Source organism: Amyelois transitella, chromosome 8 (assembly GCF_032362555.1).
Source record: "Amyelois transitella isolate CPQ chromosome 8, ilAmyTran1.1, whole genome shotgun sequence".
Lineage (NCBI taxonomy): Eukaryota > Metazoa > Arthropoda > Insecta > Lepidoptera > Pyralidae > Amyelois > Amyelois transitella.
Window position 1 is genome coordinate 5616792 of NC_083511.1, and position 24760 is coordinate 5641551.

A 24760-nucleotide genomic window follows, 5' to 3' on the forward strand; every position below is an offset into this window, starting at 1 on the left:
GGTATGTATATAGTTTAACACCCGCGTTCAAACATAGGTTACGTTTTTTTTCAAAATTCGACCCCCAAAATGGTCAAATGGGAGGGTGAAAGTTTGTATGAAAATCGTCGTTCCAATTTCACGCCTGACCCGCTGAACCGATTTTGATGAAATTTGGTATGTATATAGTTTAAGACCCGCGTTCAAACATAGGCTACGTTTTTTTTTCAAAAATCGACCCCCAAAATAATCAAATGGGTTGAAAGTTTGTATGAAAATCATCGTTCCGCTTTCACGCCTGAACCGCTGAACCGATTTTGATGTAATTTGGTATGTATATAGTTTGTCTGTCTGTCTGTCTGTCTGTCTGTTCCTCTTTCACGGCCGAACCACTGAACCGATTTTGATGAAATTTGGTATGTATATAATTTAAGACCCGCGTTCAAACATAGGCAATTTTTTTTTTCAAAAATCGACCCCCAAAATAGTCAAATTGGGGTTTGAAAGTTTGTATGAAAATCATCGTTCCGCTTTAACGCCTGAACCGCTGAACCGATTTTGATGAAATTTGGTGTGTATATAGTTTAAAACCCGCGTTCAAACATAGGTTATGTTTTTTTTCAAAAATAGACCCCTAAAATAGTCAATTGGGGGGGTGAAAGTTTGTATGAAAATCATCGTTCCGCTTTCACGCCTGAACCGCTGAACCGATTTTGATGAAATTTGGTATGTATATAGTTTAACACCCGCGTTCAAACATAGGTTACGTTTTTTTTCAAAATTCGACCCCCAAAATGGTCAAATGGGAGGGTGAATGTTTGTATGAAAATCATCGTTCCGCTTTCACGCCTGAACCGCTGAACCGATTTTAATGAAATTTGGTATGTATATAATTTAAGACCCGCGTTCAAACAGGCTGCGTTTTTTTTTCAAAAATCGACCCCCATAATACTCAAATGGTCATCGTTCCGCTTTCATGCCTGACCCGCTGAACCGATTTTGATGTAATTTGGTATGTATATAGTTTAAGACCCGCGTTCAAACATAGGCTATTTTTTTTTCAAAAATCGACCCCCAAAATAGTCAAATGGGGGGGTGAAAATTTGTATGAAAATCATCGTTCCGCTTTCACGCCTGACCCACTGAACCGATTTTGATGAAATTTGGTATGTATATAGTTTAAGACCCGCGTTCAAACATAGAAATCAAATATAAACTTAAAACAGTCCCGCACGATACGGGATTAAAAAATGGGTGTTTTATGTCGTATCCTTATAATCTAAAATACATTTGCGCGGGCGAAGCCGCGGGCAAAAGCTAGTTTAATTATATTTTTTCAAATTCTATTTGCAAATGATGCTAATTATAAGTGAATCTTACCTTATTGACGTTTGGGTTCTGAATTAATTAAAATATAAATAGTTTTGCTTCCTTATAGTTGACAAGAGCTACTTTGCTTATTCTTACTAAGTGCAAAAAACATAATCGACCAGTCACCTTGGCTGAGAAAGTGATCAAACTTTAAAAATCTCACGATTTGTTGATGATGCTAGTGGTAAAATAGCTTACACGGAATTTGTATTTTATTTAAAGGCTAAATAATATTTTAATACTATAGAGGAAAAGTTAAATGTGTAGGTAAAAATGTGTTGATGTATAAATCCGGCGATGCTAACGAGATTAATTTCTAGTTTGTACTGAACATAGGTGAATTCGGCAACTGGGGCTAAATGTAATAAGCCTAATTAAATATACTTTTAAGTACCAAACATAATTACCTAGAAACAGTTTAATAAGCAAGGATTAGATAGCCTCGATTTTTTTAATGTAAAAAACAAGGTAGTATCAAGGTTTTTAGAGCCCAGAAAAGATGCATTAGATCAATGTATAACCTGCGTTAGAGATAGCTGTGTGCCTAAATTTAAAGCGTTAAGAATATTTACATTCCCTTGTATATACATATTGGAATTATGTTTATTTGTGAAATGAAATCCACATTTATTTCCTAAATTTACGGAAACAAGAAAGAGGACAAATGACGTAAGAACTCAGTACAAACAAACTGATAACAGGTAACATAAGACTGCTATGATGGGCAAAAATGTAATAGGTATGGCACCCATTGTATTCATCAAAATGCCGGATACTTAAAAAATCTGGACATAATCACATTCAAAAAGAAATTAAAATTACTTCTGATTGCGAAATTCTACTATAATGTTCAAGAATTTCTAGATGATATTATTATAATTTTATTATTATTATTATGCATGAGTAAGGAATTATATAGTTATTTTTAAATTGACAACAAATAAAGCTTTTGTAATTTTTATTTTATTTTCATTTCTTTCTTACTCATTAATTAATTTGCTTGTATGTTTTGACATTGAAATTTAATTTAAATACGATATTGTACGTTCATTAGGACAGCTCACAGCGATGATCACAAATATGTTACAGCCTTTAACTGTGTTGCACAATAAATATATTTGAAAAAATACAATTCCTGTATCTTTATTATTAGTGTGTAACCTTTACATATATTGTATAATTAAGTAAGTAAATTCACTAAAGGAGTACATTCCAAATATAAAACAGTACAGTGCAAAGACGGGCTTATCCTAAGTGGGATCTCTTTCATCCAACCTTAAGTTTGCGCGAGTCTTTTCCCTCGTGGGAATTTTCAGAAAAAATAGGTATTTTTTTTGTTTCTGTACCAAATATAGCATCGTATTGTACAACTCTACTTTCAAACCCTATTGTATCTAACATTTGTTTTTTTTAAATAAACTTAGGATGTCTGAGATATAAAGGGACACCTTAGATTTAAGCAACGACATACATACATATGGTCACGTCTATATCCCTTGCGGGGTAGACAGAGCCAACAGTCTTGAAAAGACTGAATGGCCACGTTCAGCTATTTGGCTTAGTGATACAATTGAGATTCAAATAGTGACAGGTTGCTAGCCCATCGCCTAAAAAAGAATCCCAAGTTTGTAAGCCTATCCCTTAGTCGCCTTTTACGACATCCATGGGAAAGAGATGGAGTGGTCCTTTTCTTTTTTGTATTGGTGCCGGGAACCACACGGCACCAATACAAAAGCAACGACCTGCCCCCTTATTCACGATTGTTGAAAAATGTCTTATCTTCCATCTTTCTCTGCATTAAATTAAGAAAATATTTGTCTTATAAACATTAGTGAATCGAACCGTTAAAGATGGATGACCATTCTTTCCTAAAAAGGTCAGTTTTCAAATCAATCCGAATCGTAAGCGGATGTATCGATTCAAAAAAAATTATTTTTAAAATCGTTTTTTTTTTAAATGAGATAGATTACATAATTTCTGATCTCTTAGCAAGGTCAGATCAGGTATGAAAAAAAATATTTATTTTTCATAGATGACATAGACGCCTATGACTTGTATAAACCTGCCTTTGCTTTATTAAATCTCGCGAGTTTTTGATTAATTAACCCTTTTATCGGCAACAGCGTAATATTACGGAAACATTCAACTAATTGTTAATAATTTTATGGTTTTTACCAAAACAAAAAAAAAAAACCAAGACGATTTTCAAGGATAAAATATCGATATACCCTGGACCGATTAAGTACTGCATATCGATTTAAAAATCAATCTTTTGGGCTTAAAAAATCGATTCTTCTATTAATTGTTGTTAGATCACCATCCCTATACGGAACGCGGAATATTAACATGAATTTGAAGCCTAATAAAACTTGAAGATTGACGGTAACGGTTGAGTAAACTTCAAGCATCACCAGTGGTCCGGTAAACGTTAATGATGTCAACACAGTAACCGAATGAATTTCTACTGTCACTTTCATGTTATTTTTTTCATTACGTAACTTCCCACTCGTGAATTTGAAATTTTTGGCGGGTAATAAGAACGGGGTTTTTCGTTGCAAATTTTGTTATTTATAACCTACACCCACTAAGTTTATGCTGAATTTTAAGTTAGGGTAAAAATTCTAAGTTTTATTCCTCTAGTTCTGGCCTGTGTCTGCGTGTGTATTTTACCAAAATCGGTCGAATTGAGAAAGTCGGTGTGCAAAGTAGTAAGTACAATTTTTTTTTAATATTATTATTCCTTATTTTATTTTATCGCTTCGTAAACAATCAATCAATATAAAACATTTACATACGTTACAATGACTGACTGACGGACAACGTACCTGTCTACCTACAGTTTTTACTATACTTTACTTAAAGATTCTTGCCAATACTATTTTAAAATTCAACCATAGATATTCCATATTCTCTCGGAAATAGAGGTACACTGGATTTATTAAGACCTAGACCTATAATTTTGATAATATCAAGTAAAACAAACAAAAATAGCGTCTAAATACTTATAAATATTAAGTAGGCTAAGAGGATTTTTAACAAAAGAAATTACTGAAAGTGCCTAGTTACCTTCTTAATTATGTATTAGAGAGGCAAAACCTTTGCGTCTGCCGAAAACATAGATTCTGAATGTGCGAACAAAATACAAATACGGTCTAATAAGGCCTATTAAGAAAATATTGTTTAACTATTTATTAAATTTTACTCAGAATTTGGTTATAGCTCAAGATGGGTTCAGGGATCAAGTGCTCAGGGTCATATGAAAAGATTGTAAAGCCTCTGCCTACCTCTTCAGTAATAAACGATAATGTTAATTGAAAATCCAAAATAACATTTTCTTCCTGCTATCTTATTTTAATTCTGTGATTCCATTCAAAAACAGAAAAGTAACTGCCTTTAAATTAAACTTAAAAATTGTTTGCAAAATATTGAACTTTTCAAACTAATTTGGCGACCGATCGTGAAATCTGAGGAGTCATTAGATTTGTTTTCTGCTCAAGGGAACAATAGGCTACACCAACGCAATTTTCGGTTCCGTGGCCGAGCCCAGGAGCACCAATCGAACCATTACTAAGCCGCCGTTGTATGTCCGTTCATCTATTCGACCTTTAAAGGGCTATGTTTTGAACCGAAGTACCCGGTTGTAAATTTTATTTTTATATAACAATAACATTTTCAATTGAAAAGGGCCATAACCATAATCCGATAGGTTCCTTGACAAAGAGGTAGCTCGTATAAAAACATCCAGGATCGTGGTCATTTGCGCACCACAGGGCACTCCTTTCTAATAATGTGATAACATACATACATAGATACGTATAATCACGTCTAAATCCTTTGTGGGGTAGACAGAGCCAACAGTCTTGAAAAGACTGATAGGCCACGTTCAGCTATTTGGCTTTATGATGGAATTGAGATTCAAATAGTGACAGGTTAGCAACCTGTCACTAATCCTGCCCATCGCCTAAAAGAAGAATCCCAAGTTTATAAGCCTATCCCTTAATCGCCTTTTATGTCATCCATGGAACGAGATGGAGTGGTCCTATTCTTTTTTTTTATTGTGTGAGACACAATGTGATAACGCCGGTAAAAATGTCCGGTCTATCGGTTCGTAAGTTATTTATTGAAAGCTAAGTTCCTTATGTGTATACTACACTTTACATAGGTATACTATACATACTTGTTAGGATTTTTGTGACTACTGATCTAATAAATTAATTCCTTTGTGGATAGAGTCGCCACTCTATATAAAGATTGTGTCCGCCTACATGTCGTTGATGAAATTGATATGAGTAGGTTTATTGCAAACATTAATGACATTAATTTACTAAATTGGGTATTTGTTTGTTCATATGTAAAATATTATAATCAACTGAATTTAACATTTGATTAATTATTCAATCAATTCTATAAGTGAGTTTGTCAAATATATAACAAGTAAAAACACGAGAAACCAACATGAGTAAAACTCTTGTATCATTGTTGAATTTGTACGTTTAGTATTTATGAAGTTTACATAAATACTAAACGTACAAATTCAACAATGATACAAGAGTTTTACACATGTTGATTTTTTACAATATCATGTTAAAAAAAAACATACTCTTCTTCAATGAATGAAAGTAGATTGACCATTACTATATCCTATCGACAAGCGAACGCTTCATCAAAAGGACCAGCATAGTGAACATCAGGTGTACTTTGTACACACAAGGGTCTGTTACAGAAATTAAATTGCATTTTTCATTATTACTATCAACAATCGATAGGTACCAATGAAACGGACAATAAGTTTACTTTAGGAGTAAACCGATTGTAAATAATTGAGAAAAAAATAACTATTCTTAATAAGATTTATCCATTTTAAAAGGTTATCGGTGGTGGTGGAAGTGATCGGTTTTACGAGTATTAGTAAGGTCTCCTTATGATGAAATTTAGGTAAATGGAAAGTTAAGCTGTAATTTCTTGTGGTGTAATACGGATATACATACATTGTAGACTACTTAGTTACCTTTGATATATTAAATGTAACTAAACCTAACTAGTGTGTTAATCCTACTAATTTGCAAAAAATACGCAAATCAACCACTTAAAACTTCCTAAATATTTTCAGTGTCTCTTATCTATTCAATTTTTACCGGGAAAACAATCAGGAATACGCAATAATGAGGAAATTATTTTCATCCATTTTTATAAGCGATCAACTTCATAGTGAACAAGTCAGAAAACTGAAGTCAGAAAATGCATTAACATTACTACATACGAGTATTTACTTAAAACAACTACACTATGGTTTACTTATCAAGACTTTTTACTCTAAACATAGCAAAAAGCTGAGCTTATCTTTTCAATACATTTTAAAAATTAACGTGAATTATTTAATTTATTTTAGACTAGCTGTTGTCCGCGTCTTCGTCCGCGTAAATTTTGAGTTGAATCTTGATCATACAGTCAGATACAGACAGACAAAAAATGTAAAAAAAAATCTCTTTCCGTTTCAGTCAAAATATTAAATATACAGACAAAATATTTTTACCGTTTTATTATATGTAGTATTATGATTTTCAGTTTTTTTAAATAAAATACTCGAACAACACAAAAAGCGGTCGGTTGCTCGCCCATCGCCTAAAAAATTATCCCAAGTTTGTAAGCCTATCCCTTAGTCGCCTTTTACGACATCCATGGGAAAGAGATGGAGTGGGTCTATTCTTTTTTGTATTGGTGCCGGAAACCACACGGTTCTAAAGTAGACTAACAAACCAAAAATCTTTTTACGTGAGAATTACTCATGTTATGTGCGGCTAAATCAGAATATTGTCAAACTTATTTTCACTTATATTTATATGTTATAGGTATTATGCTGTCGTACAATGATAAATGACTTTGAATTTTAAATTTTGTAACTTATTTGCAGGCAAACTCATGCCTTGAGTTCATTCAAATGTCGATAACTTTTTTTTAGTGAATCGATTTTGATGAAACAAACTTCAAATGTTTTTCTGAGTTAAAGCAAAGCAATTGATGAAAGTTTACATACAGATAGACAGAAAAGAAATTAAATATTTTTTTTTGCTTTCTATTATTCATTCTAAGTGTCCTATCCATTTCAGTCAAAAATACTCAATGTACAGACAAAATATTTTTTTGTTTTATAATATGTATAGATATTCAAATTGCAAAACTTTTGCGGAAAATGGGAATATTGTTCTTACGCAAATACTATTATTGTTAAAAAACAACTTGAAAAATTACTCAATGTCGAGCTTTTCATATAAAAAAGATAATTTTGCTAGGCTAAGACCTTATTTATTAAATTTTTCTGTGACTTGCTTTCGTATCGAATGGGATGAAAATGTAACGAACGTCACCTAATGTCGGCGACATTCCCCTTCGATATGATTCAGCAAATAACATCAGTTTCTGATATTATCGCGTTAACTCAAGTCACACATGGAATCAGCATCATTTTTTCACGACTAGATAAATGGTGTATTTATTTGAGGGATCATGCAAGTATATGTTCAATTTCAATATCTTATTTGACAATAAGACTTTCGAAAATAATTGAATTAATCGCATGTTAATCAACAAAGGACTACCACTACTACTAGGTACTACTAAAAAATATTGACAAGTCTAAACTTGAAAAGCATCAACTAGGTAGTCCAGCGTAAAAAAACTTAACTAAACATAACATAAGCTCACGCCTTTTTCCCGGAGGGGTAGGCAGAGACTACATTTTTCCACTTGCCACGATCTCTGCATATTTCCTTCATCCACATTCATAACTCTCTTAATGCAAGCTTCGGTTTCGGGTACTCTTAACCTGACCTTTTGCCAGGGTAATCAACTTAACCAAATTATTACTTAAATGCTGTATTCAGGAAATACCGAAATGAAGTGAAGTCTACGGATGCGAATTAAACTGAGATTAATCTATTATAAGGATAATGAATGAAAAGATGTTTAAAAATTCTTTCACCAATACATCAAAAGTACGAAGTTCATCATTCTGCGTAGCAAATATACATGCAAGCTTTATTTGATGATTTAGTCACCTAAAATGTGGTAGAAATCAAAATAACAATTGGAATAGTAGAATCTTTTTTGCCGCGCTATAAAAGGAGTGCCCTTTATTCAACTAATGGAATCTCCTTTGCAAAGAGAATCCGGTAACAAAATTTAGTTTGCCAAAAAAGTCCATTTTTAGTTCGAATTTTCTTTGAAGTTATTGCAAAGACTACTTCATTTTTACGGACGACAGTCCTTTGGATTCAACTTTTACGTTTAAACCAAATCAAATTTTACGAGGCCCGAAATAACTTCAGGTGCTTTACACTTCCCATACAACGGCGTAAATGCAAATGGCTTATGATTGTAGTGTGCAGAGCAACGTTAAATGGTGATCTAAGTTGCTAATATTTCAATATTATTATTGATTTTTATCCAATTGACCCCTAAACTGCTGAAATGTTTTTATACATCAGTTGCCTTTCTTATAGGATTTATGTTGTAGACACACACAATCACGTCTATATCCCTTGCGGGGTAAACAGAGAAAACAGTCTTGAAAATACTGATAGGCCACGTTCACGTTCACGCCACGTAGCTATTTGGCTTTAAGATAGAATTGAGATTCCAATAGTGACAGGTTGCTAGCCCATCTACCAAAAACAAGAATCCAAAGTTTGTAAGCCCATCCCTAAGTCGCCTTTTACGACATCCATGGGAAAGAGATGGAGTGGTCCTATTTTTTTATATTGATGCCGTGAACCACACGGCACATTAATGATATTTTTTTGACTTAATTATAACTGTAGTTTACTGTAAAAAATATTTCGACGATATTCAAATAAACAAGTACATCTTATTAGAAATAATTTAGCTTTATTTCTCTTAATTTTAATTTTTAGTAATGAACTTACTTAAAAGAGTCAAAAGACAGTATTGTAAAGTAAGTGTTGAACTTCCTTCTAAGTCGACACGCAAACATCGTCAGTTATGTAGGCAAGATACTTATTTTATTTTGTAATGGCTTACTTTTACCGTGCACAAAATGATTACAAATTTAACAATTTTATGAAACCAAGTTTCAATGAAGCGACGTAAAACATGGACGACACAGTAAAACCCAATGTATGACGTCATTCCTATAGACAAATTTTCCACAGGGAAAGCAAGAAACTGTAGCTCTCCATTAGACGTCAAGTAATCGCACTAACCATGCCCTAACAAGAAACCAGTTGTAAGCCTGTAAACAAATAACACGCAATCGTAAACATATACCTACAAATTGAGTTCTATTTACGGTGACAAATAGTTATTTCTCACGTCCCTAAATACGATGATGATGAATGTCACTACAGTCATAATTTAGTCAAAAAAATGTCATTAAAGTGCCGTGTGGTTCACGGCACCAATACAAATAAAATAGGACCACTCCATCTCTTTCCCATGCATATCGTAAAAAGCGACTTAGGGATGGGCTTACAACATCGATCAAATCGAGGAAGTTCTGGTAAAGGGTCTTACCAAGAGTACCCTAAACCGACAGCTTCCATGATAAGGTTGACGAATGTCTTTTTAACAAAAAAGATATGCAAGGATCGTGGCAAGAAAAACCTACAAAAAAGGCGTATATATATATATATATATAGACATCGTAGTAAGGTATTTATTATATATATAATGGGTCGAAAAAAGGTGTGAATTGAACCTAATCTAACTTAGCAAAGATGTTGGTGAATTTAATTATATTGTTTAACTATTCGAACATTTTACCAATATTCAACAAACTATCGTTTATAGTTTCGAAGAAGCATATAAGCAAAAGGCCATGGGTCAGCCGGAACCCGGCGAAATTTGTTGGACGAACTGTCCAAGCCATCCTCGCTAACAACGAGCACAAAACCGCAGCGACCAGATGACACTTAGCTGCAACACTAAAGCTCAGTTTATTTAGATTAACAATTTAACTGACAATATCCGATCCATTCCGCGCCAAGTAACAACATAACAAGTTTATTGGTACCCTCTGCAAAGTACGCCCTAGCTTCAGAAGACTTAATTGCACGCTTTTACTTGGGTAGGTATTCTTGTGGGTGTAAAATCCAATTTTCTCATAAAAGCTCAGAAAAATAAGACAAAATTTCAGTTGGTATACTGTAATCGCCTTTAGCTTCACTTCCATGAGAAATCGGTTCCTAGGTGACAATTAGTAGGTACTATGAAATTCTACAATAATTTGATTAAGTGATTCGTTGCTTGTTTAGACTTTAGATTTTTATTCCGGTCTATTGTTGAAATTAAGTAAAGTACCCTATTTGTATGTACTAATTATAAATAAAATAAACATCCTGTTTACGTCATAAATAAATTCTTACTCAAATTTATAGCATTGCACAAATAAATGGAAACATTCTGAAAAAAGGTCAGGAATACCTTAAATCGCAAAACTTGCACAAAAGATTAAAGAATGTGTGTGAAGGCAATGGAAAATGCAGAGATCTTGGTAAACGAAAGATGTACGAGTATGTAGCCTTTTCCTACCCCTATGAGAAAGAGGCGTGAATATAGTAAAGTAAGTAAAGTTAATTTTTGTTGCAATAATTTCTTCTAGTATTATTTGAGTACCTATAATCGCTATATTTCAATCATAAGAACTGAATTCATATTTCAGCTACACAGATTCGGTAGTGTTTCATACATAGCATTATAATAAACAAGGCCAGTTAGAAATTCCGAAGAGCTGTGTTACAGTTATTTTATATAAAACAAAACATTTTGATTAAATCTTTAAACGTCCTGGGTTTATCAAATTAAGGTTGGAATTTAACTTCTCTGCAAATCAACAAGTCGTATTTCCAAAATCAATGCGGAATTGTCAGCCCTTATCAAGTATGTAACTTATCAGATTTTATAAGTAGCTCCCGTCCCTAACATCCAAAGTTTTAATGTGTGCCCTCATTCCATATTAATTCAGAAGTACCTTTCTAGTTGGTACCAGGTTTTGTTTTGTTGTTAACCTATAATGCTACTACTGCTTAAATTTTCAATGTTTAATATTTCTTTCTAGCCGTAGTTTACTCTATAATTCACATCCTTAGGGTGGCAATATGCCAGTTATAAAAACTTTTTATTAGGTTTCACTATAATGAATTAGGAGCTTTAAAAAAATATGCAATATGTAGGTAATATGCTATAATAATCCTAACAATTTTTACAAATTAATACCTCGTAAACGTGTTTTTACTTTCGAAATAAAAACATACTAAACAAAAAAATATTATAGTTTTGGGATATTAGCACGCCTTTCTGACCCGTGGAATACCTAAGCGATTCACCTTTATGTTTCACGGTTATTCAACGATATTATATTTAACTTTCAAACGCATAAATACTACAGAGACCAAGAAGTACATAAAATGCTTTAATAAAGATATTTACTTATATTTAATTTTATTTGGGAAAGTATTTACAAAGATGACATAATTATATAAACTAACCAGTAGGATTGGACGCAGACACCGTTTTCTTTAATCTTCGTTCGCAACTCGGCATTCTTGCGTATGTTCCATGGAGTTCCACATGTGTCAAGGTTACATGGTTGGCACTAGTTACAATAATGTTTATTTTAATTTATTACATTGAAAGGAGACGAAATTTCTAAAGTTTGTTGCTTATAAATTGTTATTAAATTATTAATTATGTTTAACTAATTTATTGAATTGTGTAAAGACGATCAATATGCATTTATTTATTAAGTAATCTCAATCCTCTAGGTCTTGCATTATTCTTCTTTTCTTTTTTGATTTAGTAATAAAATTATTAACTCACGGACGCAGCTTCCCAAAATGTTTCTACAAAACCTCTGCATATTACTGAAGTTCATTAAAATTCCTAATCTGTTAAATGTTAAAGGTGACTGATAAATTTATCAACGCTCAGGTGGTAGCACTGAATGTTTTTGCTGAAATATGGGACTGAAAATAACGTAAGGTAGGTATAGTGCCTTAGCAGGAACAAAAGTATGATTTCCGAAACCCAAACTCCGTGGCATTCATATTATAACTGAAATGACCTTTACTTTGAGGTAAACTTAACGAACTTAATGAACCACTAATCAGTTATTCCCTGAGGGTATTTCAACATTTTTGATAACAACGCCCACTTCTCATCATAATCATCTTGATGGAATGTTTGAGTTTAATATTAGAATTAAGTTCGTTATTTGAGTTAGGTACTCATTGTACAATTATTAGACAAAATTGATAGATCAAGCCAAGTTAAATAATCTTGATCGTAAATCACATTGTTTCTCTCTTATTTTCTTTCTGACGGATATTGGATAGTGTACTTTCTTGTCTAAAATAAAAGGGTACATGTATTAAAGTACTTATTTATTTAAAGCAATCTATAAAAAATAAGATCTTTTTCAATTTGAAAATGTTTAGCATCCATGTCTAATAATGGTTCTAACTGAAAGTAAATATGTTATCATGTACCAAACATCGCAGGTCATCCGCTGAGAGAATGGTACCTAAACATAGCCCCGACCCAAAATCCTTTGATAATCCGTAATTAAGAGAACAGGCCTCAATTCAATCAAAAAGAAGATTTCAATGCGCCAATACATACACACATATCGTCGCGTCTATACCTATCCCTTGCGGGGTAGACAGAGACAACAGTCTTGAAAAGACTAAATGGCCACGTTTAGCTATTTGGCTTAATGATAGAATGTATAGAATAGGATAATGCGCCAATAATCATCAAGAATATTATTTTGTCACTTCTGCTACTTCCGATTGAGTAAATAAAGGATCAACTAATGTACAAATAAATTGTAAATCATATTTTCGTTTCACAGAATTGAAGCACATACAAAGATGTTTATTATTATACTATATCTCAGGAAACGTAGATGGATGTTGATTGGATTTTTGTCCGGTCATAGATGGATATGGAAAATTTTTCGATAAATCAATAAATTTCGATACATTCAGACACATCATACTTCGTACAATAGCTGAGTGAAGCATTAATAGGGACAAATTAAGCCTTAACATGAATAAGTAGTCAATTTACAAAAACTTCAACATTGTGTTAAAATCTTATCATCACTTAAATGAAGATTTATCATCAAATAATAACATTTGATTTAAGTACATAAATTCTGACAGAAACAAAGGATGAGCGATTAATACTATTTTCAATAACTTATTTTTATAAGTAACGTTTATGTAACGTTGCTTGTATTTGCAGGAGGAGTATTGTCGGGCTAAGAGCGATAAATTCTGGTCTTGCGTCGCTAGATGATCGAGGATCCTTTTTCCACAGGCGGTAATATTAGAACTCACAAGAATCTTAGGATTGTTATTCATTTTAACCAAATGTAAAACACACACGAAACGTCTCCTCTGCAAAAAAATAGTCGTTCACATTTAATTTGTTTTGAAAATACTTTTAAGACCAAGAATTTTTTGCCTAAACATTGTAATAACAGACATTAAAGAAAGGTCAGAGTATATCGATTAATTGAGTTTTCAAATATCAACATTTTGTGTTTTTTATAATAATTTCGAGCTTAAATTTATACGGCTAAGTGTAGTTATTGTGTAGTGTGTAATTATTAATCCGTGTAAATAAATGTACATAAGAAAATACATAAGAATAACAATATAAAAACAAAATCGGTGTGCCTATAGCAAAGCGTTTGGTTGATTTCGCAAATATTCTCTTTGAAAAATAAAGAGAACTATTTCATATTTTTGAAATATAAGTACTTTAAGGTTTTAATGCTTATTTATATTACCAAAAATAATAATAAGAAGCGGCGCCCAGTTGTGCGTCGATCTCAATGAAAAACCTTTTGTATAGTAGATAAAATACATATAAATACGTAAAATAACAATTTATTCAGCTTAGTTATTCAAATTCGGTCGTTCATTACATGTTCAATCACATTTTGAAGCTCTTTATTAAAAACACTAATTTTAAGTTAAGTAAGTTAATAAGTCCTCAAAATTCCACAAACTTTCTTGTTTAGCTTTAGCTTATTAACATTGTTAGTATTTGCCTTATAAACTTCAATATATTTGCATATAAGATTGATACAAAAGCAAAATGATTTACATGAAAAACCGTGCATTTAAATAATTAAGCCAGTCGCGCTCGTGTCAAAACGAAAAAGCGGATCAAAGAAGCGAACTTACGTGTTATATCGTAATGGCTGGTGGTGATCAGAAGGAGAAGTATTAGGAGGTCTCCTGGGCCGTGGTGGCAGTTTGTTTTGGCCGGCGCGGCGAGGTGGCGGGTAGAGCAAGCGCTAAGGGCGAGCGCGCACGTCGGGGAAGGCTCTGCGGCGGACGTGTGCCTGGCGCGACGGCGGACAGCAACTAAGGCGGCGCGCCGGCGGCAGCCCGCGCAGCCCGCCCGCCCACGGCTTGCCGCTTGCCGTCACCACACTTACCCCACAATCTTTACATCACATAATATCACACCGAATAATCCCTCAAATATATTCGCGGATAACAAATTGTCAATCCTTCGCCAGTGATTTTTATTTACGAGTTTATTCGACGAATATATTATAAGTTATATGCAGACTGTCAGCCACCCCTTGCCCCCGCTTATTTATAGCCTCCCTTCAAGTGTCAAAGGTTGGTGTTTACACAACACGTTCTATTTATATGTATGGCATTTATCGTTGTTGTTGAATTTACCTTTATTTAATAGGCAAACCTGTATCATTTTTTAAGTATTTAATACTTAAAAAATGATACAGGTTTGCCTATTTTCAACATCTATGAGAGTTGGCGTACCGACACGGCTCACATTTCAGCCCAGAGATTTACTCAGATACTCAAGCAGTGTACAAAGAGGCGTGCTATATTCAATATAGCGCCTGGATTAAAAAAAATATAAAAAAAAACAAGCATTTTAATCGAGACTCAAGTGAGTAGAAAAAGATATATCATTTTGTACAAGTTTTCTATCTGGGGACACGGCAGTGCCCCGCCAAGTCGAGCAAAAAAAGCGGCACGGCCATACCATCCATTTCTCGAAGCATTTCAGGCTATTTTTGACCCCCTATAATTTCCTTGTGGATAACACAAGAAGCCTGAATTTTAGCCAGTAACGAATCAGGCATTATATAAACACGGTATATTTAAAATTTCAGTCATTTTGAACCTGTAGTTTAAGAATGACAACTTGTTAAAGTTTCTGAATTTTGTCACTCACTGACTCATCATAAGTCCAAGGCACTTCTAGCAGACATAGAAGCTGCATGAATAACTTTGTAATCCCATATAATATATAGGATTACAATGTTACATTTGCAGTTAATGAATTATTATTACTGTATAATAGAAAATAATAGGTACCTACTACCTATATGAAGCATAACGGGAGGGGGTATAGGGTGGGTAAGGGTGTGTTAAGTAATTCTGATAAAAACTGACTAACAAAAGTTTTTTATTACCCATCCTTCGAAAACACATTTAACTAATCAATGGCACAGTGTGCAGTTTCCTCGCTAAATTTTGATTCATAGGCAACAATTGATAGTCTTTTAAAAACTCTGTAAAACCATTCGATTTTTTTTTATTTTTATTACTCAATTTTACTAAGAGATCAGATGCACATTCTTTGTTACAAATAATAGGTTACAAAAGATTTCATAAAAAGTCGGCCAAGTACGAGTCAGACTCGCATAGGAAGGGATCCGTACCATCATCACGTTTATTACTTAAATATTTATTTTTATTTTCACGTTTCTATCTGATTATTGAAATTGACCAAAACATTGTTTTAAATATCAAGAAATGCCATGCAATTTCTTGGATTATAAAAACATTACATATCGGTAAAATTACATAACATGCCATCTAGATAAAATCGGTAGAACTAGAACGCGGTCAATATTACGAAATTAACTAGGTGGCGCTGTCGACAGACAAAACATGTTTGTTGTATGGGACAACCTCCCGAAAGGGATAACCACCATTAATAATTAATTTATTTTTATTTAATTGCTTATTTTGAAATGTAATATACAGGTAAAATTAGAACCTTAAATGTGTCCTAAATTAAATGTACATAAGTTTTCATCTACTCACTACAGTCACTGCTCACTTAAAGTACCTAATCGCTTTTGGCTACTCTGTTTTGAAACAGTTTATATGAAATAAAACTATAATATCAAGAAAAAGAAAATTATTAAAGGAATCTAAGGATAGCGAGCGGAATCTGTAGATAAATAAAGATAATAGAAGCGTTTACTTTCAGGCGAAAGTCGATCTTGTTGGGAACAAGGTACGATCAGTTTTAAATGCAGCTAGCAATTCTGCAGTTGAAATCTGTGACACTCGAATAGTTTTAAATCTATCTAAGAGAAAAGCAAGTTTTACTGCTTTGAAAGAAATAAGTCATGTTTTAGAATTAAAACAATTGCGATAACGATGTTGTATATTAAGAAAGTAGTTTAGTATGTTATAAGGTAATTGTTGTTTGTATTATCTTCTTATTAGGGTAATTGTAGACATTGACACAAAAAAATGTGTTTCTCGTTTATGACAGTAATTAAAGTATATTTACTCAAGTAAACTTACAATAGTTAGAAAATGATAGACAAAATGACAATATTTCTAAACTACTTTTAATTTTATGAGTAAACATACCGGAATTATCCATTACAAATAGTTGGTTTTTTGAGTGTAGCTTTTCGAAACATAAAGGATGACGAAGATTGAAGAAAGTGGAGAGAGGGAAGTCGGAATCCGGACCTCAAGCCTTCAAGTATTGCTATGGAGGCTGCAATTGGGAATACGCAAGGTGGTTGATCATAAAGGTGTCCGAATAAAAAGCAAATAAAAAGCGCAAAGATGATAAGTTTAAATTATACCTCAACAATTAATCTTTTCTAGTTATATATTAGGTAATTGATAGCGGAACCATAATACAAAATTTTCCGGGTTTATAGGTTACATAATAAGGAGTAAGAGTTGCTTTTTGCCCCGGGCACAGAAGCATCAAAGAGGAATCTGCAAATGAGATCATTTAAATACTCCTAAAACCAAGTAACTTAAACATCTGGAACCGCCACCTATATGAACTTGGCTAGCTTAAATCATTGACATGTACAATTGTATACTCAACAATGATATCAAATAAATCTTCCTTGGGACATTAATCTTTGGAAATTTCTCACATCGACTCGGATTCCAAACGTTGATAAGCCCTTACATTCTGCCAAATGGGCTAAAATGTATTTGCAAAAACTTTTCGCCCCGAGCTTTGCGTGGGTGGTCGATCCCACTAGTTAGTTTTACTTTTTATTAAACTTAATAATAACAAGATGAAGTTATTTTACGAAAAACAGGCAAATATTTTTATAGGCATGAAACACATATATACATAAACCACGTCTTTTTCCCGGAGGAGTAGGCAGAGACTACATCTTTCCACTTGAAACGATCTCTACTTCAGCATACTTCCTTCGCTTCATCCACATTTATAACTCTCTTCATGCAAGCTCGGCGGTTTCGGGTAATCTTGACTTGACTCTTTGTCAGGACGTCCTTCATTGAAATACCTTGGAGATATACCTAGCAAAAATCGTAATTTTGAAAAATATGGTTGTCGATCCTACCGCTTGTGAGTCAAGACAGATCTTACGGCAAAGTCAGACTCAGGGAGAGCTGAAAAAAACTGCGGTCGAAAAAAGCAGATAATTACTTTGTAGCAAAAATGAACAACAGAATAAATGCTAAGTAGAAGCAGCAGAAAAATTCCGTGTTGTCCTTCGATCATTCAGTTATTAACGTTATTGCTTCTTCAGTATCACTTTCAATAATCAGATAAGATAACAAAGAGGATTTATATCTATAGATAATATTTATATTTACTATGCTATTTTTATTTAACAATTACAATCTTATCTTGACATGACATTATAATCTTCAAAATCACCAGATAAAAAATACGTTTAAATACTACATTTACATTTAGTATCAAATAGTGGTCAGGACAGTTTAAATGCCTTAATTGTGCGAACTGAATTAGTTTAGTTGATATGGTGACAGCGACATGTAATCCCCTCCAGAAGGTACCGTCGCTGGGAGTCGGCTGCGGCCAGCCTTTTCCTCCACGGGCAGTGGCACAGTGACCGTGTGACACTCGACGGCTCAGTGGCGCAGGGCCGATGTCATGCACCACTTCTCGGTGATAGTTGCGATCGTGCTCGTGATTCACAATCTGGCTGTGGTGATTACTATGGTGCCGCCGACGACGCGTCGTCGCTCCGATACTGACCTTAACTTCGCGGAGACTGTCTACGTCAAAGTATCTGATGCATGTGAGTTTACTTGAATTCGTGCTGTGAAACCTTGTATCCTTCATACGAAGAAACATATTTTTTACTGACAATTGCTTTCCAACTTTCGCAGGTAGGGCGATTATGGATCTCCGTTACAATTCAAAAAATGACCAAAGCCATCTAATAAAGACGATGAAAATAATAAGATTATATAATGACACCATACAAACGTATCCGATTGACTCCGCTTACCAAGCTCTTACTCAAGCAGGAATATTTGACATAACGAAGCAAACAAAAGTTGTGATACACGGTTTCAGAGATAATTCTCTTTCGGATGTACCCTTTGACCTGGCTCAAGCATACAATGAGAAAAAAATGTTTAACGTACTTTTACTGGATGCAGAAGAATTGGTGAACAAAGGTTATATATTGTCTGCGTACAATGTTCGGCTAGTCGGGAAAAGACTCGCCAATCTATTAGCCAATTTGGAAAACTTTGGAGCGAGTGCTGACGACTTCCATATACTCGGTATAAGCCTAGGAGCACATATTGCTGGTTTGGCAGGAAAATACTTTCGTCAATACAAATCCCGTAGCTTGGGCCGTATTACTGGATTGGATCCGGCTGGACCTTGCTTTACATATGCTGACTCTAGCCAGAGACTTGATAAGACTGATGCAGTTTACGTAGATGTTATCCATTCGAATAAAATGGTGCAAGGAGTTCTGGAATCCTTAGGCCATGCAGATTTTTATCTCAACGGTGGAGGACCGAATCAGCCAGGTTGTTTTATGCCTAGCTGCAGTCACTTGAGAGCTGCAAAAGTGTATATAGAGAGCATTAGAATTCCTGAATCTTTTATAGGTGTTAAGTGTGAAAGTTACAAAGACTTTAAATCTAACAAATGTGAGACTAAAGACTTAACAGTCTTAGGTTATGGTTCATCAAGTATAAGTCGAGGAGATTATTATCTTCGAACATCGCCAAATTCACCTTACGGCCTCGGCATGGCCGGCACATTGTGTGATGATAAAAAGACTATGGCTAGTGGTGTTAATGACTGGTTTCGGATGCTAAAATAATTATTATATTTCGTCGATTAATAGTTTAATAAATTGTTGCCATGTCTTTTTTTATTTAAGCGGTTTTATTCATCACTTAATCTACTTGAATTATAGGTAAGGTAGCAAGATCTTTCATTATTATAAGATTAAAATTGGTCAAGGTTTCATAATTTTAACCATTTTTCTATTGTTTGATTACTACAGAGATGTCTAGTCAACATAATATGTAAGCATATAAATATACAGTTTGCAAGGCCTTCTCTCTCTCTATAAGTGGCGAAACAAATTGCAAACATCACTAATCACCTGATGAGGGACTATGATCCATGAGTATTAGTCACGCAAATGAGACAAATATGACCAGGACTCAAGGAGATGTGTTTGTTAAAAAAAATAATTAGATTTACAAAATATATCCCCTACGGAAGTGAAGTAGTTGCAGGCGGATATCCCGCTTTTGTCAAAATATGTATTACGTTGAGGCACTTCGGTCGCAATTTCGATCTCTAGCTTGCGTAATTGTTTCATAACAGATTTGCAAGCCGCGTCAAATGCGGGCACCATTAATTCGCGGAACACTGCAATTTACAATGATTCGACACTTCATTATCATACAAAAGTGTATTATTCCATTGTAATTTAACAAATAGTAGTTTGTTACAAACATTTACTATCAAAGGAAAATTAATTTGATACAAGTTACAATTTCTTTGAACAAGCTTTATCTCACCTGAAACTTATGTACTACATATTAAATCAATAGCACTAGAATGTGACGCGATAAGAGATAAAATGTTGCAGTATAAAAATAAGGTTGAATAAAAAGTCGTTGCAATGAAATCCATTCAATAATTTCAACATGAGCTTATGACATTCAACCCTACAACCGCGAAATTCAACAATTCGAACATTTCACCATTGCATTTTAAAGTAGGTATGTGGGTTGTTTTAATTATACTTATTGTAATTACTAGTTTACAATGAAAGTCCACCATGTGTGTGAGATTTAATTTGGTTTAACATAACATAAATCACGCCTCTTTCCTGGAGGGGTAAGCAGACTCTACATCTTTAACCATTGAAGGAAACATTCAGTCGTATAACCCTGTATCTAGATTTTTCTTATTTACTAATCACAAAAACCAACGAATTATTTCAACATTTTTGCTACTATTTCGAATCAAGGATTGTAAATAATATTGCTTAAGTAAAGGTTCAATCAATTAATAATTTTGCAATAACTTTAAGGCGAAACACTGTCATGTTTTCATTTGCTGGATAATGGGTGCTATTTACCCTCGACTTAAAAGTTTGACCTCCATGTCTCTATACCTATTGTTTCTGATAATGACTGCGTAGCTGCAATGAAATTGACCAATTATAAGGTATATTTTTTTTACAATAGCCTTGTTTTTCCAATATATTACTATTGACTTTTCACCCATCTATCTAATTGGTATCATTCCTTACGTAACCATAATTTTAAAAGAGAGTGCACATGTATGGTGACGGAGCCCAGTGTACAATCTCTTACTGTCAACCAAAACAAACACGACTGATAACATAGGTATCGATTAATTCTTATTTACTTTCACCTATCACTTAAATAAACAAAATTCTTAACCGCAAATGCTGTACCCTTATAAATATAGATAACCAAATGTTAGTACTTGTAAAAGTCTCAAAATAATTACGAATTTAGAAATTTTATATTGCAATATTATTCGGATAATTTACGTTAAATACTGTGTTCAGATATTAAATTACGAGGGTTTTTAAAAACTACTATATTATTGTTTACCTCTTGGGCTACCCTCTCGAGTAAGTGGATTCTCCAAACACAAGTATTTATACTAAAAAAGAGATCCAAATCAAACTGGGATACTGTAAAAAGTTAAACAAATAAAACTTTATTATTTTATAAACCATAAAAGTGATTAGATTTTTATAGTGCATAGATAACATATTTAATTAACCAAAAATCACAATAACATATCTATCTAAAGCACTAAAGTATAATATAAAAGAATTTCTGAGAAAAAGAAGGAAAATTGAATCTGATCTGTGATTGTATAGATTACCTTTGATCTTTATTACTTTATTGTGGGTCGTCTCTTATATCTGTCAACAGAAAATAAAAAAATATTACATCCATAACAAATAACACTTGTGAGAAAATTGTTTTTGTCAGTAAGTATATACAATGCACGTGCAATGCTAATTTCTTCTTTGGAATTTAACTAACTAGTTCATAAAAGAAAAAAAATAATAAGCCACCTATTGTAATAATCAGGTCTGGTAGTAATTTAAAGAGTTATTCTATTAATTGATCTTAGTCAATCTAAACACTAATATAATATAAGAAATGCAACCTCCGCCATCTAATGATTACTCTATTCGAAGTTAAATTTATAATTTTAAGTGCAAACCGATGCTTTTACTGTGAGGGGTAACATCGTGAGAAAACCTGCACATTCAGGCAACTGAATTTGTAACCATGTTCCAAAATTGATAAGGCCCCCCAGCAAAGTTTACGGGAGTCAGCCGAGAGTCGCTTCGTGTTATAACCTGACTTAAACAACCCAGGATCATGGTCAAAAGGCAATCCTCGGGCTCGTCTTTAAGAGAGATGAAGTTGTAACCGTGACTTACGCCAAGAAAAAGAAGGATCTAAATAACATTTAAGACTAGATTTTGTACACTGACGTTACTTACGAACGTAAGTGTAAAAAATCTTCAGGATCTGTCTGTGGAACTGAGCATTATCTGAGTATCCTGTCGGTCCTACCTAATTGAACTGTCCCTGTCAGTACTCTACTGTACCGTCAATTGCAAATTTGTTCAACTGCCACTGAATGTTGTTTGTCGTTTCAGAGAAGGTTCGCGGAGCCTTTCCTTAACGAGGGTGACATTTAAACAACCTCATAACTCAGCTCGACTCGTAAATACACACACACGTGCCGAGATAACGTTAACGTAGTTGTTATTAACGCCTACGTGGGCATTATCTAGTAACAACAAACACCACCGCCCGCTGCATCGCGCCAAGGTAAGCTTCCACAGAAATACTGGGAATAGTCTTACTTAGTTTTCCTATGATTAAAAATGTGACTCCTTTTGTACAGACATATTCGCATTTCTGTGTAAACAGCGGTATCGAATCGACAGGCGTTTGCTGTTTCTCAAATTAAAGAATTTTTCCAGTTGCATCTAGTTCTGCTGTTTGCTTCAAAACCAGACCCAACAACTTCCGTAGTCCTTCCCATTCAAAAGCAATTAAATGAAAGGGCATGATTGTCTCACTGAAATTACAAAATTTTAATTTCCCTTTTTTCAAAGCAGTTTGAACGTTTTTTCTTGCTTATATCTTTGACTAAAGTCGTAAAATGCTTCTAAGGGACAGGCTAATATAATAGGGATTAACTTTTAGGCGATGGGCTAGCAACCTGTCTCTATTTGAATCTCAATTCTATCACTAAGCCAACCGGCTGAACGTGGCCATACGTGGACTTTTCAAGACTTTTGGCTCTGTCTACCCCGCGGGGTATATAGACGTGACCATATGTATGTATGTCGACGTCAAAAATACGTAAGTATTATTTAACGGATTTGGATGACAAAACTATTACACCAACCAGTAAAAATACTCAGTTAATAACGTTTTATAAATAAACACAAATGTCTTATAATAACAAACTCAAACAAACAAAAGTCGCATTATACTCATATCCAACAGTTCAAAGAATGTTCTGGAATATAAGATTAAATTTGAGATCTTTCTTTTAATATCACGATGTCTATATTTATACGAGTTTATACTTTTATTATGAATGCCACGTCAAATAGTTCCATTTTTGTAGAATTATTTGTACAAATTTAACCTTCGGAGAATATAACAAGGCCTTCAGTTTTTCAAGAATGTTAGCTTTGTATACCCCGTAAGAGACAGAAACGTGATATATGTGAATGTATGGCTTCTGTCTGGCACCTGGCTTGAGATTGCTCATGAGACTTTGTAAAGATTGAAGTAGGTACAAATTAAAATTCAGTAGACTCTGACAATTACTTTTACTTCAATATGACATTATATTTAGAGTTTCATTACTTTAATTTTAATTAAAACAATTCATAATCACAATGTATTCTCATGTCTACATACTGTTGTGATTTTCTAATTAAAAATTTGAATTATTGTTAAGTCAACGTTATTGAAGATTTTGCTAAGAACAGTGCAGTTTTACCACTTTTTCTGCACTGGCGCTTTGCGCTTTAAAGTAATTTATTTAACTATTAAGTTATTAATAAATATTTTGAATTTGAATAATGTACCAGTCTCGAAAAGACAGGAAGGCTCTTCTTCTATTTCTTAATCTAGCCTCAAAGAAAGTCAGTTTTCTTTTGGACTTGCTCAATATGTGTGATTAATCCATATTTTACTTTATTTATACCTTAGCAATTGCGTCCTATTAATTCTTATTTAAAAGTAAGCTCTTCACATCTTAGCTCTGAGAAAGCAAAACGTGAAACTGTTCCACTCAGACACGGACAGTTAAACTTTATTTTATTAGTGAAAACAAATTGGATCACAACACACTGCGTCACAAAGCCACTATTGTGTTAAAATAATTCTTTATAAAACTGAATATAGTTTTTCTGAGTTATATCTAACGCGATAATCATCATCAATCAAACTCGAAGCCTTGCAAAACATCACTTCGCCACAGATGCAAATTTTGAACCCAAATAACCGACTTCCATCATCTTCAAGGTTGTGCTCGTGTCTTCGCTATTGTCGGAAATTCGAAAAAACGGTTTTTATTTCAGCTTCTCGGATTCGGTATATTTTTTTTTTTATTTCATTCTTATGTGTGTTTTATACCTTACGGGGTAAACAGAGCCGACAATCGCGAAAATACTAGAACGCCACGTTCCGTTGTATATCTTAACTAGAGAGCGCCCGGGGCCGGGGCCCGCGTAAAACGAAAAATCCCGGTATCTCACATTCCCGCTGGTACTTCCAAAAAT

At 33.7% G+C, this 24760-nt stretch overlaps 2 protein-coding genes across 2 annotated transcripts in view; both read left to right on the top strand.

The window, feature by feature from the left end:
- The window catches only part of LOC106137441 (D-beta-hydroxybutyrate dehydrogenase, mitochondrial), a 133535-nt gene that overhangs the window by 62434 nt on the left and 46341 nt on the right, over positions 1-24760 (top strand). The window lies entirely within an intron of this gene.
- Positions 18348-19807, top strand: LOC106135385 (phospholipase A1). Its single transcript, XM_013335672.2, has 2 exons — positions 18348-18706; positions 18798-19807. Exons 1-2 carry the CDS (start codon positions 18559-18561, stop codon positions 19751-19753), a joined length of 1104 nt encoding a protein of 367 aa, XP_013191126.1. The 5' UTR covers positions 18348-18558; the 3' UTR covers positions 19754-19807.

Excerpts from the sequence above, each read along its gene's own strand:
- LOC106135385 (XM_013335672.2), top strand. The coding sequence starts at position 18,559 with ATGCACCACTTCTCGGTGATAGTTGCGATCGTGCTCGTGATTCACAAT. Across the intron at positions 18,707-18,797 it reads CGTCAAAGTATCTGATGCAT|GTAGGGCGATTATGGATCTC; the intron begins GTGAGTTTACTT and ends CAACTTTCGCAG.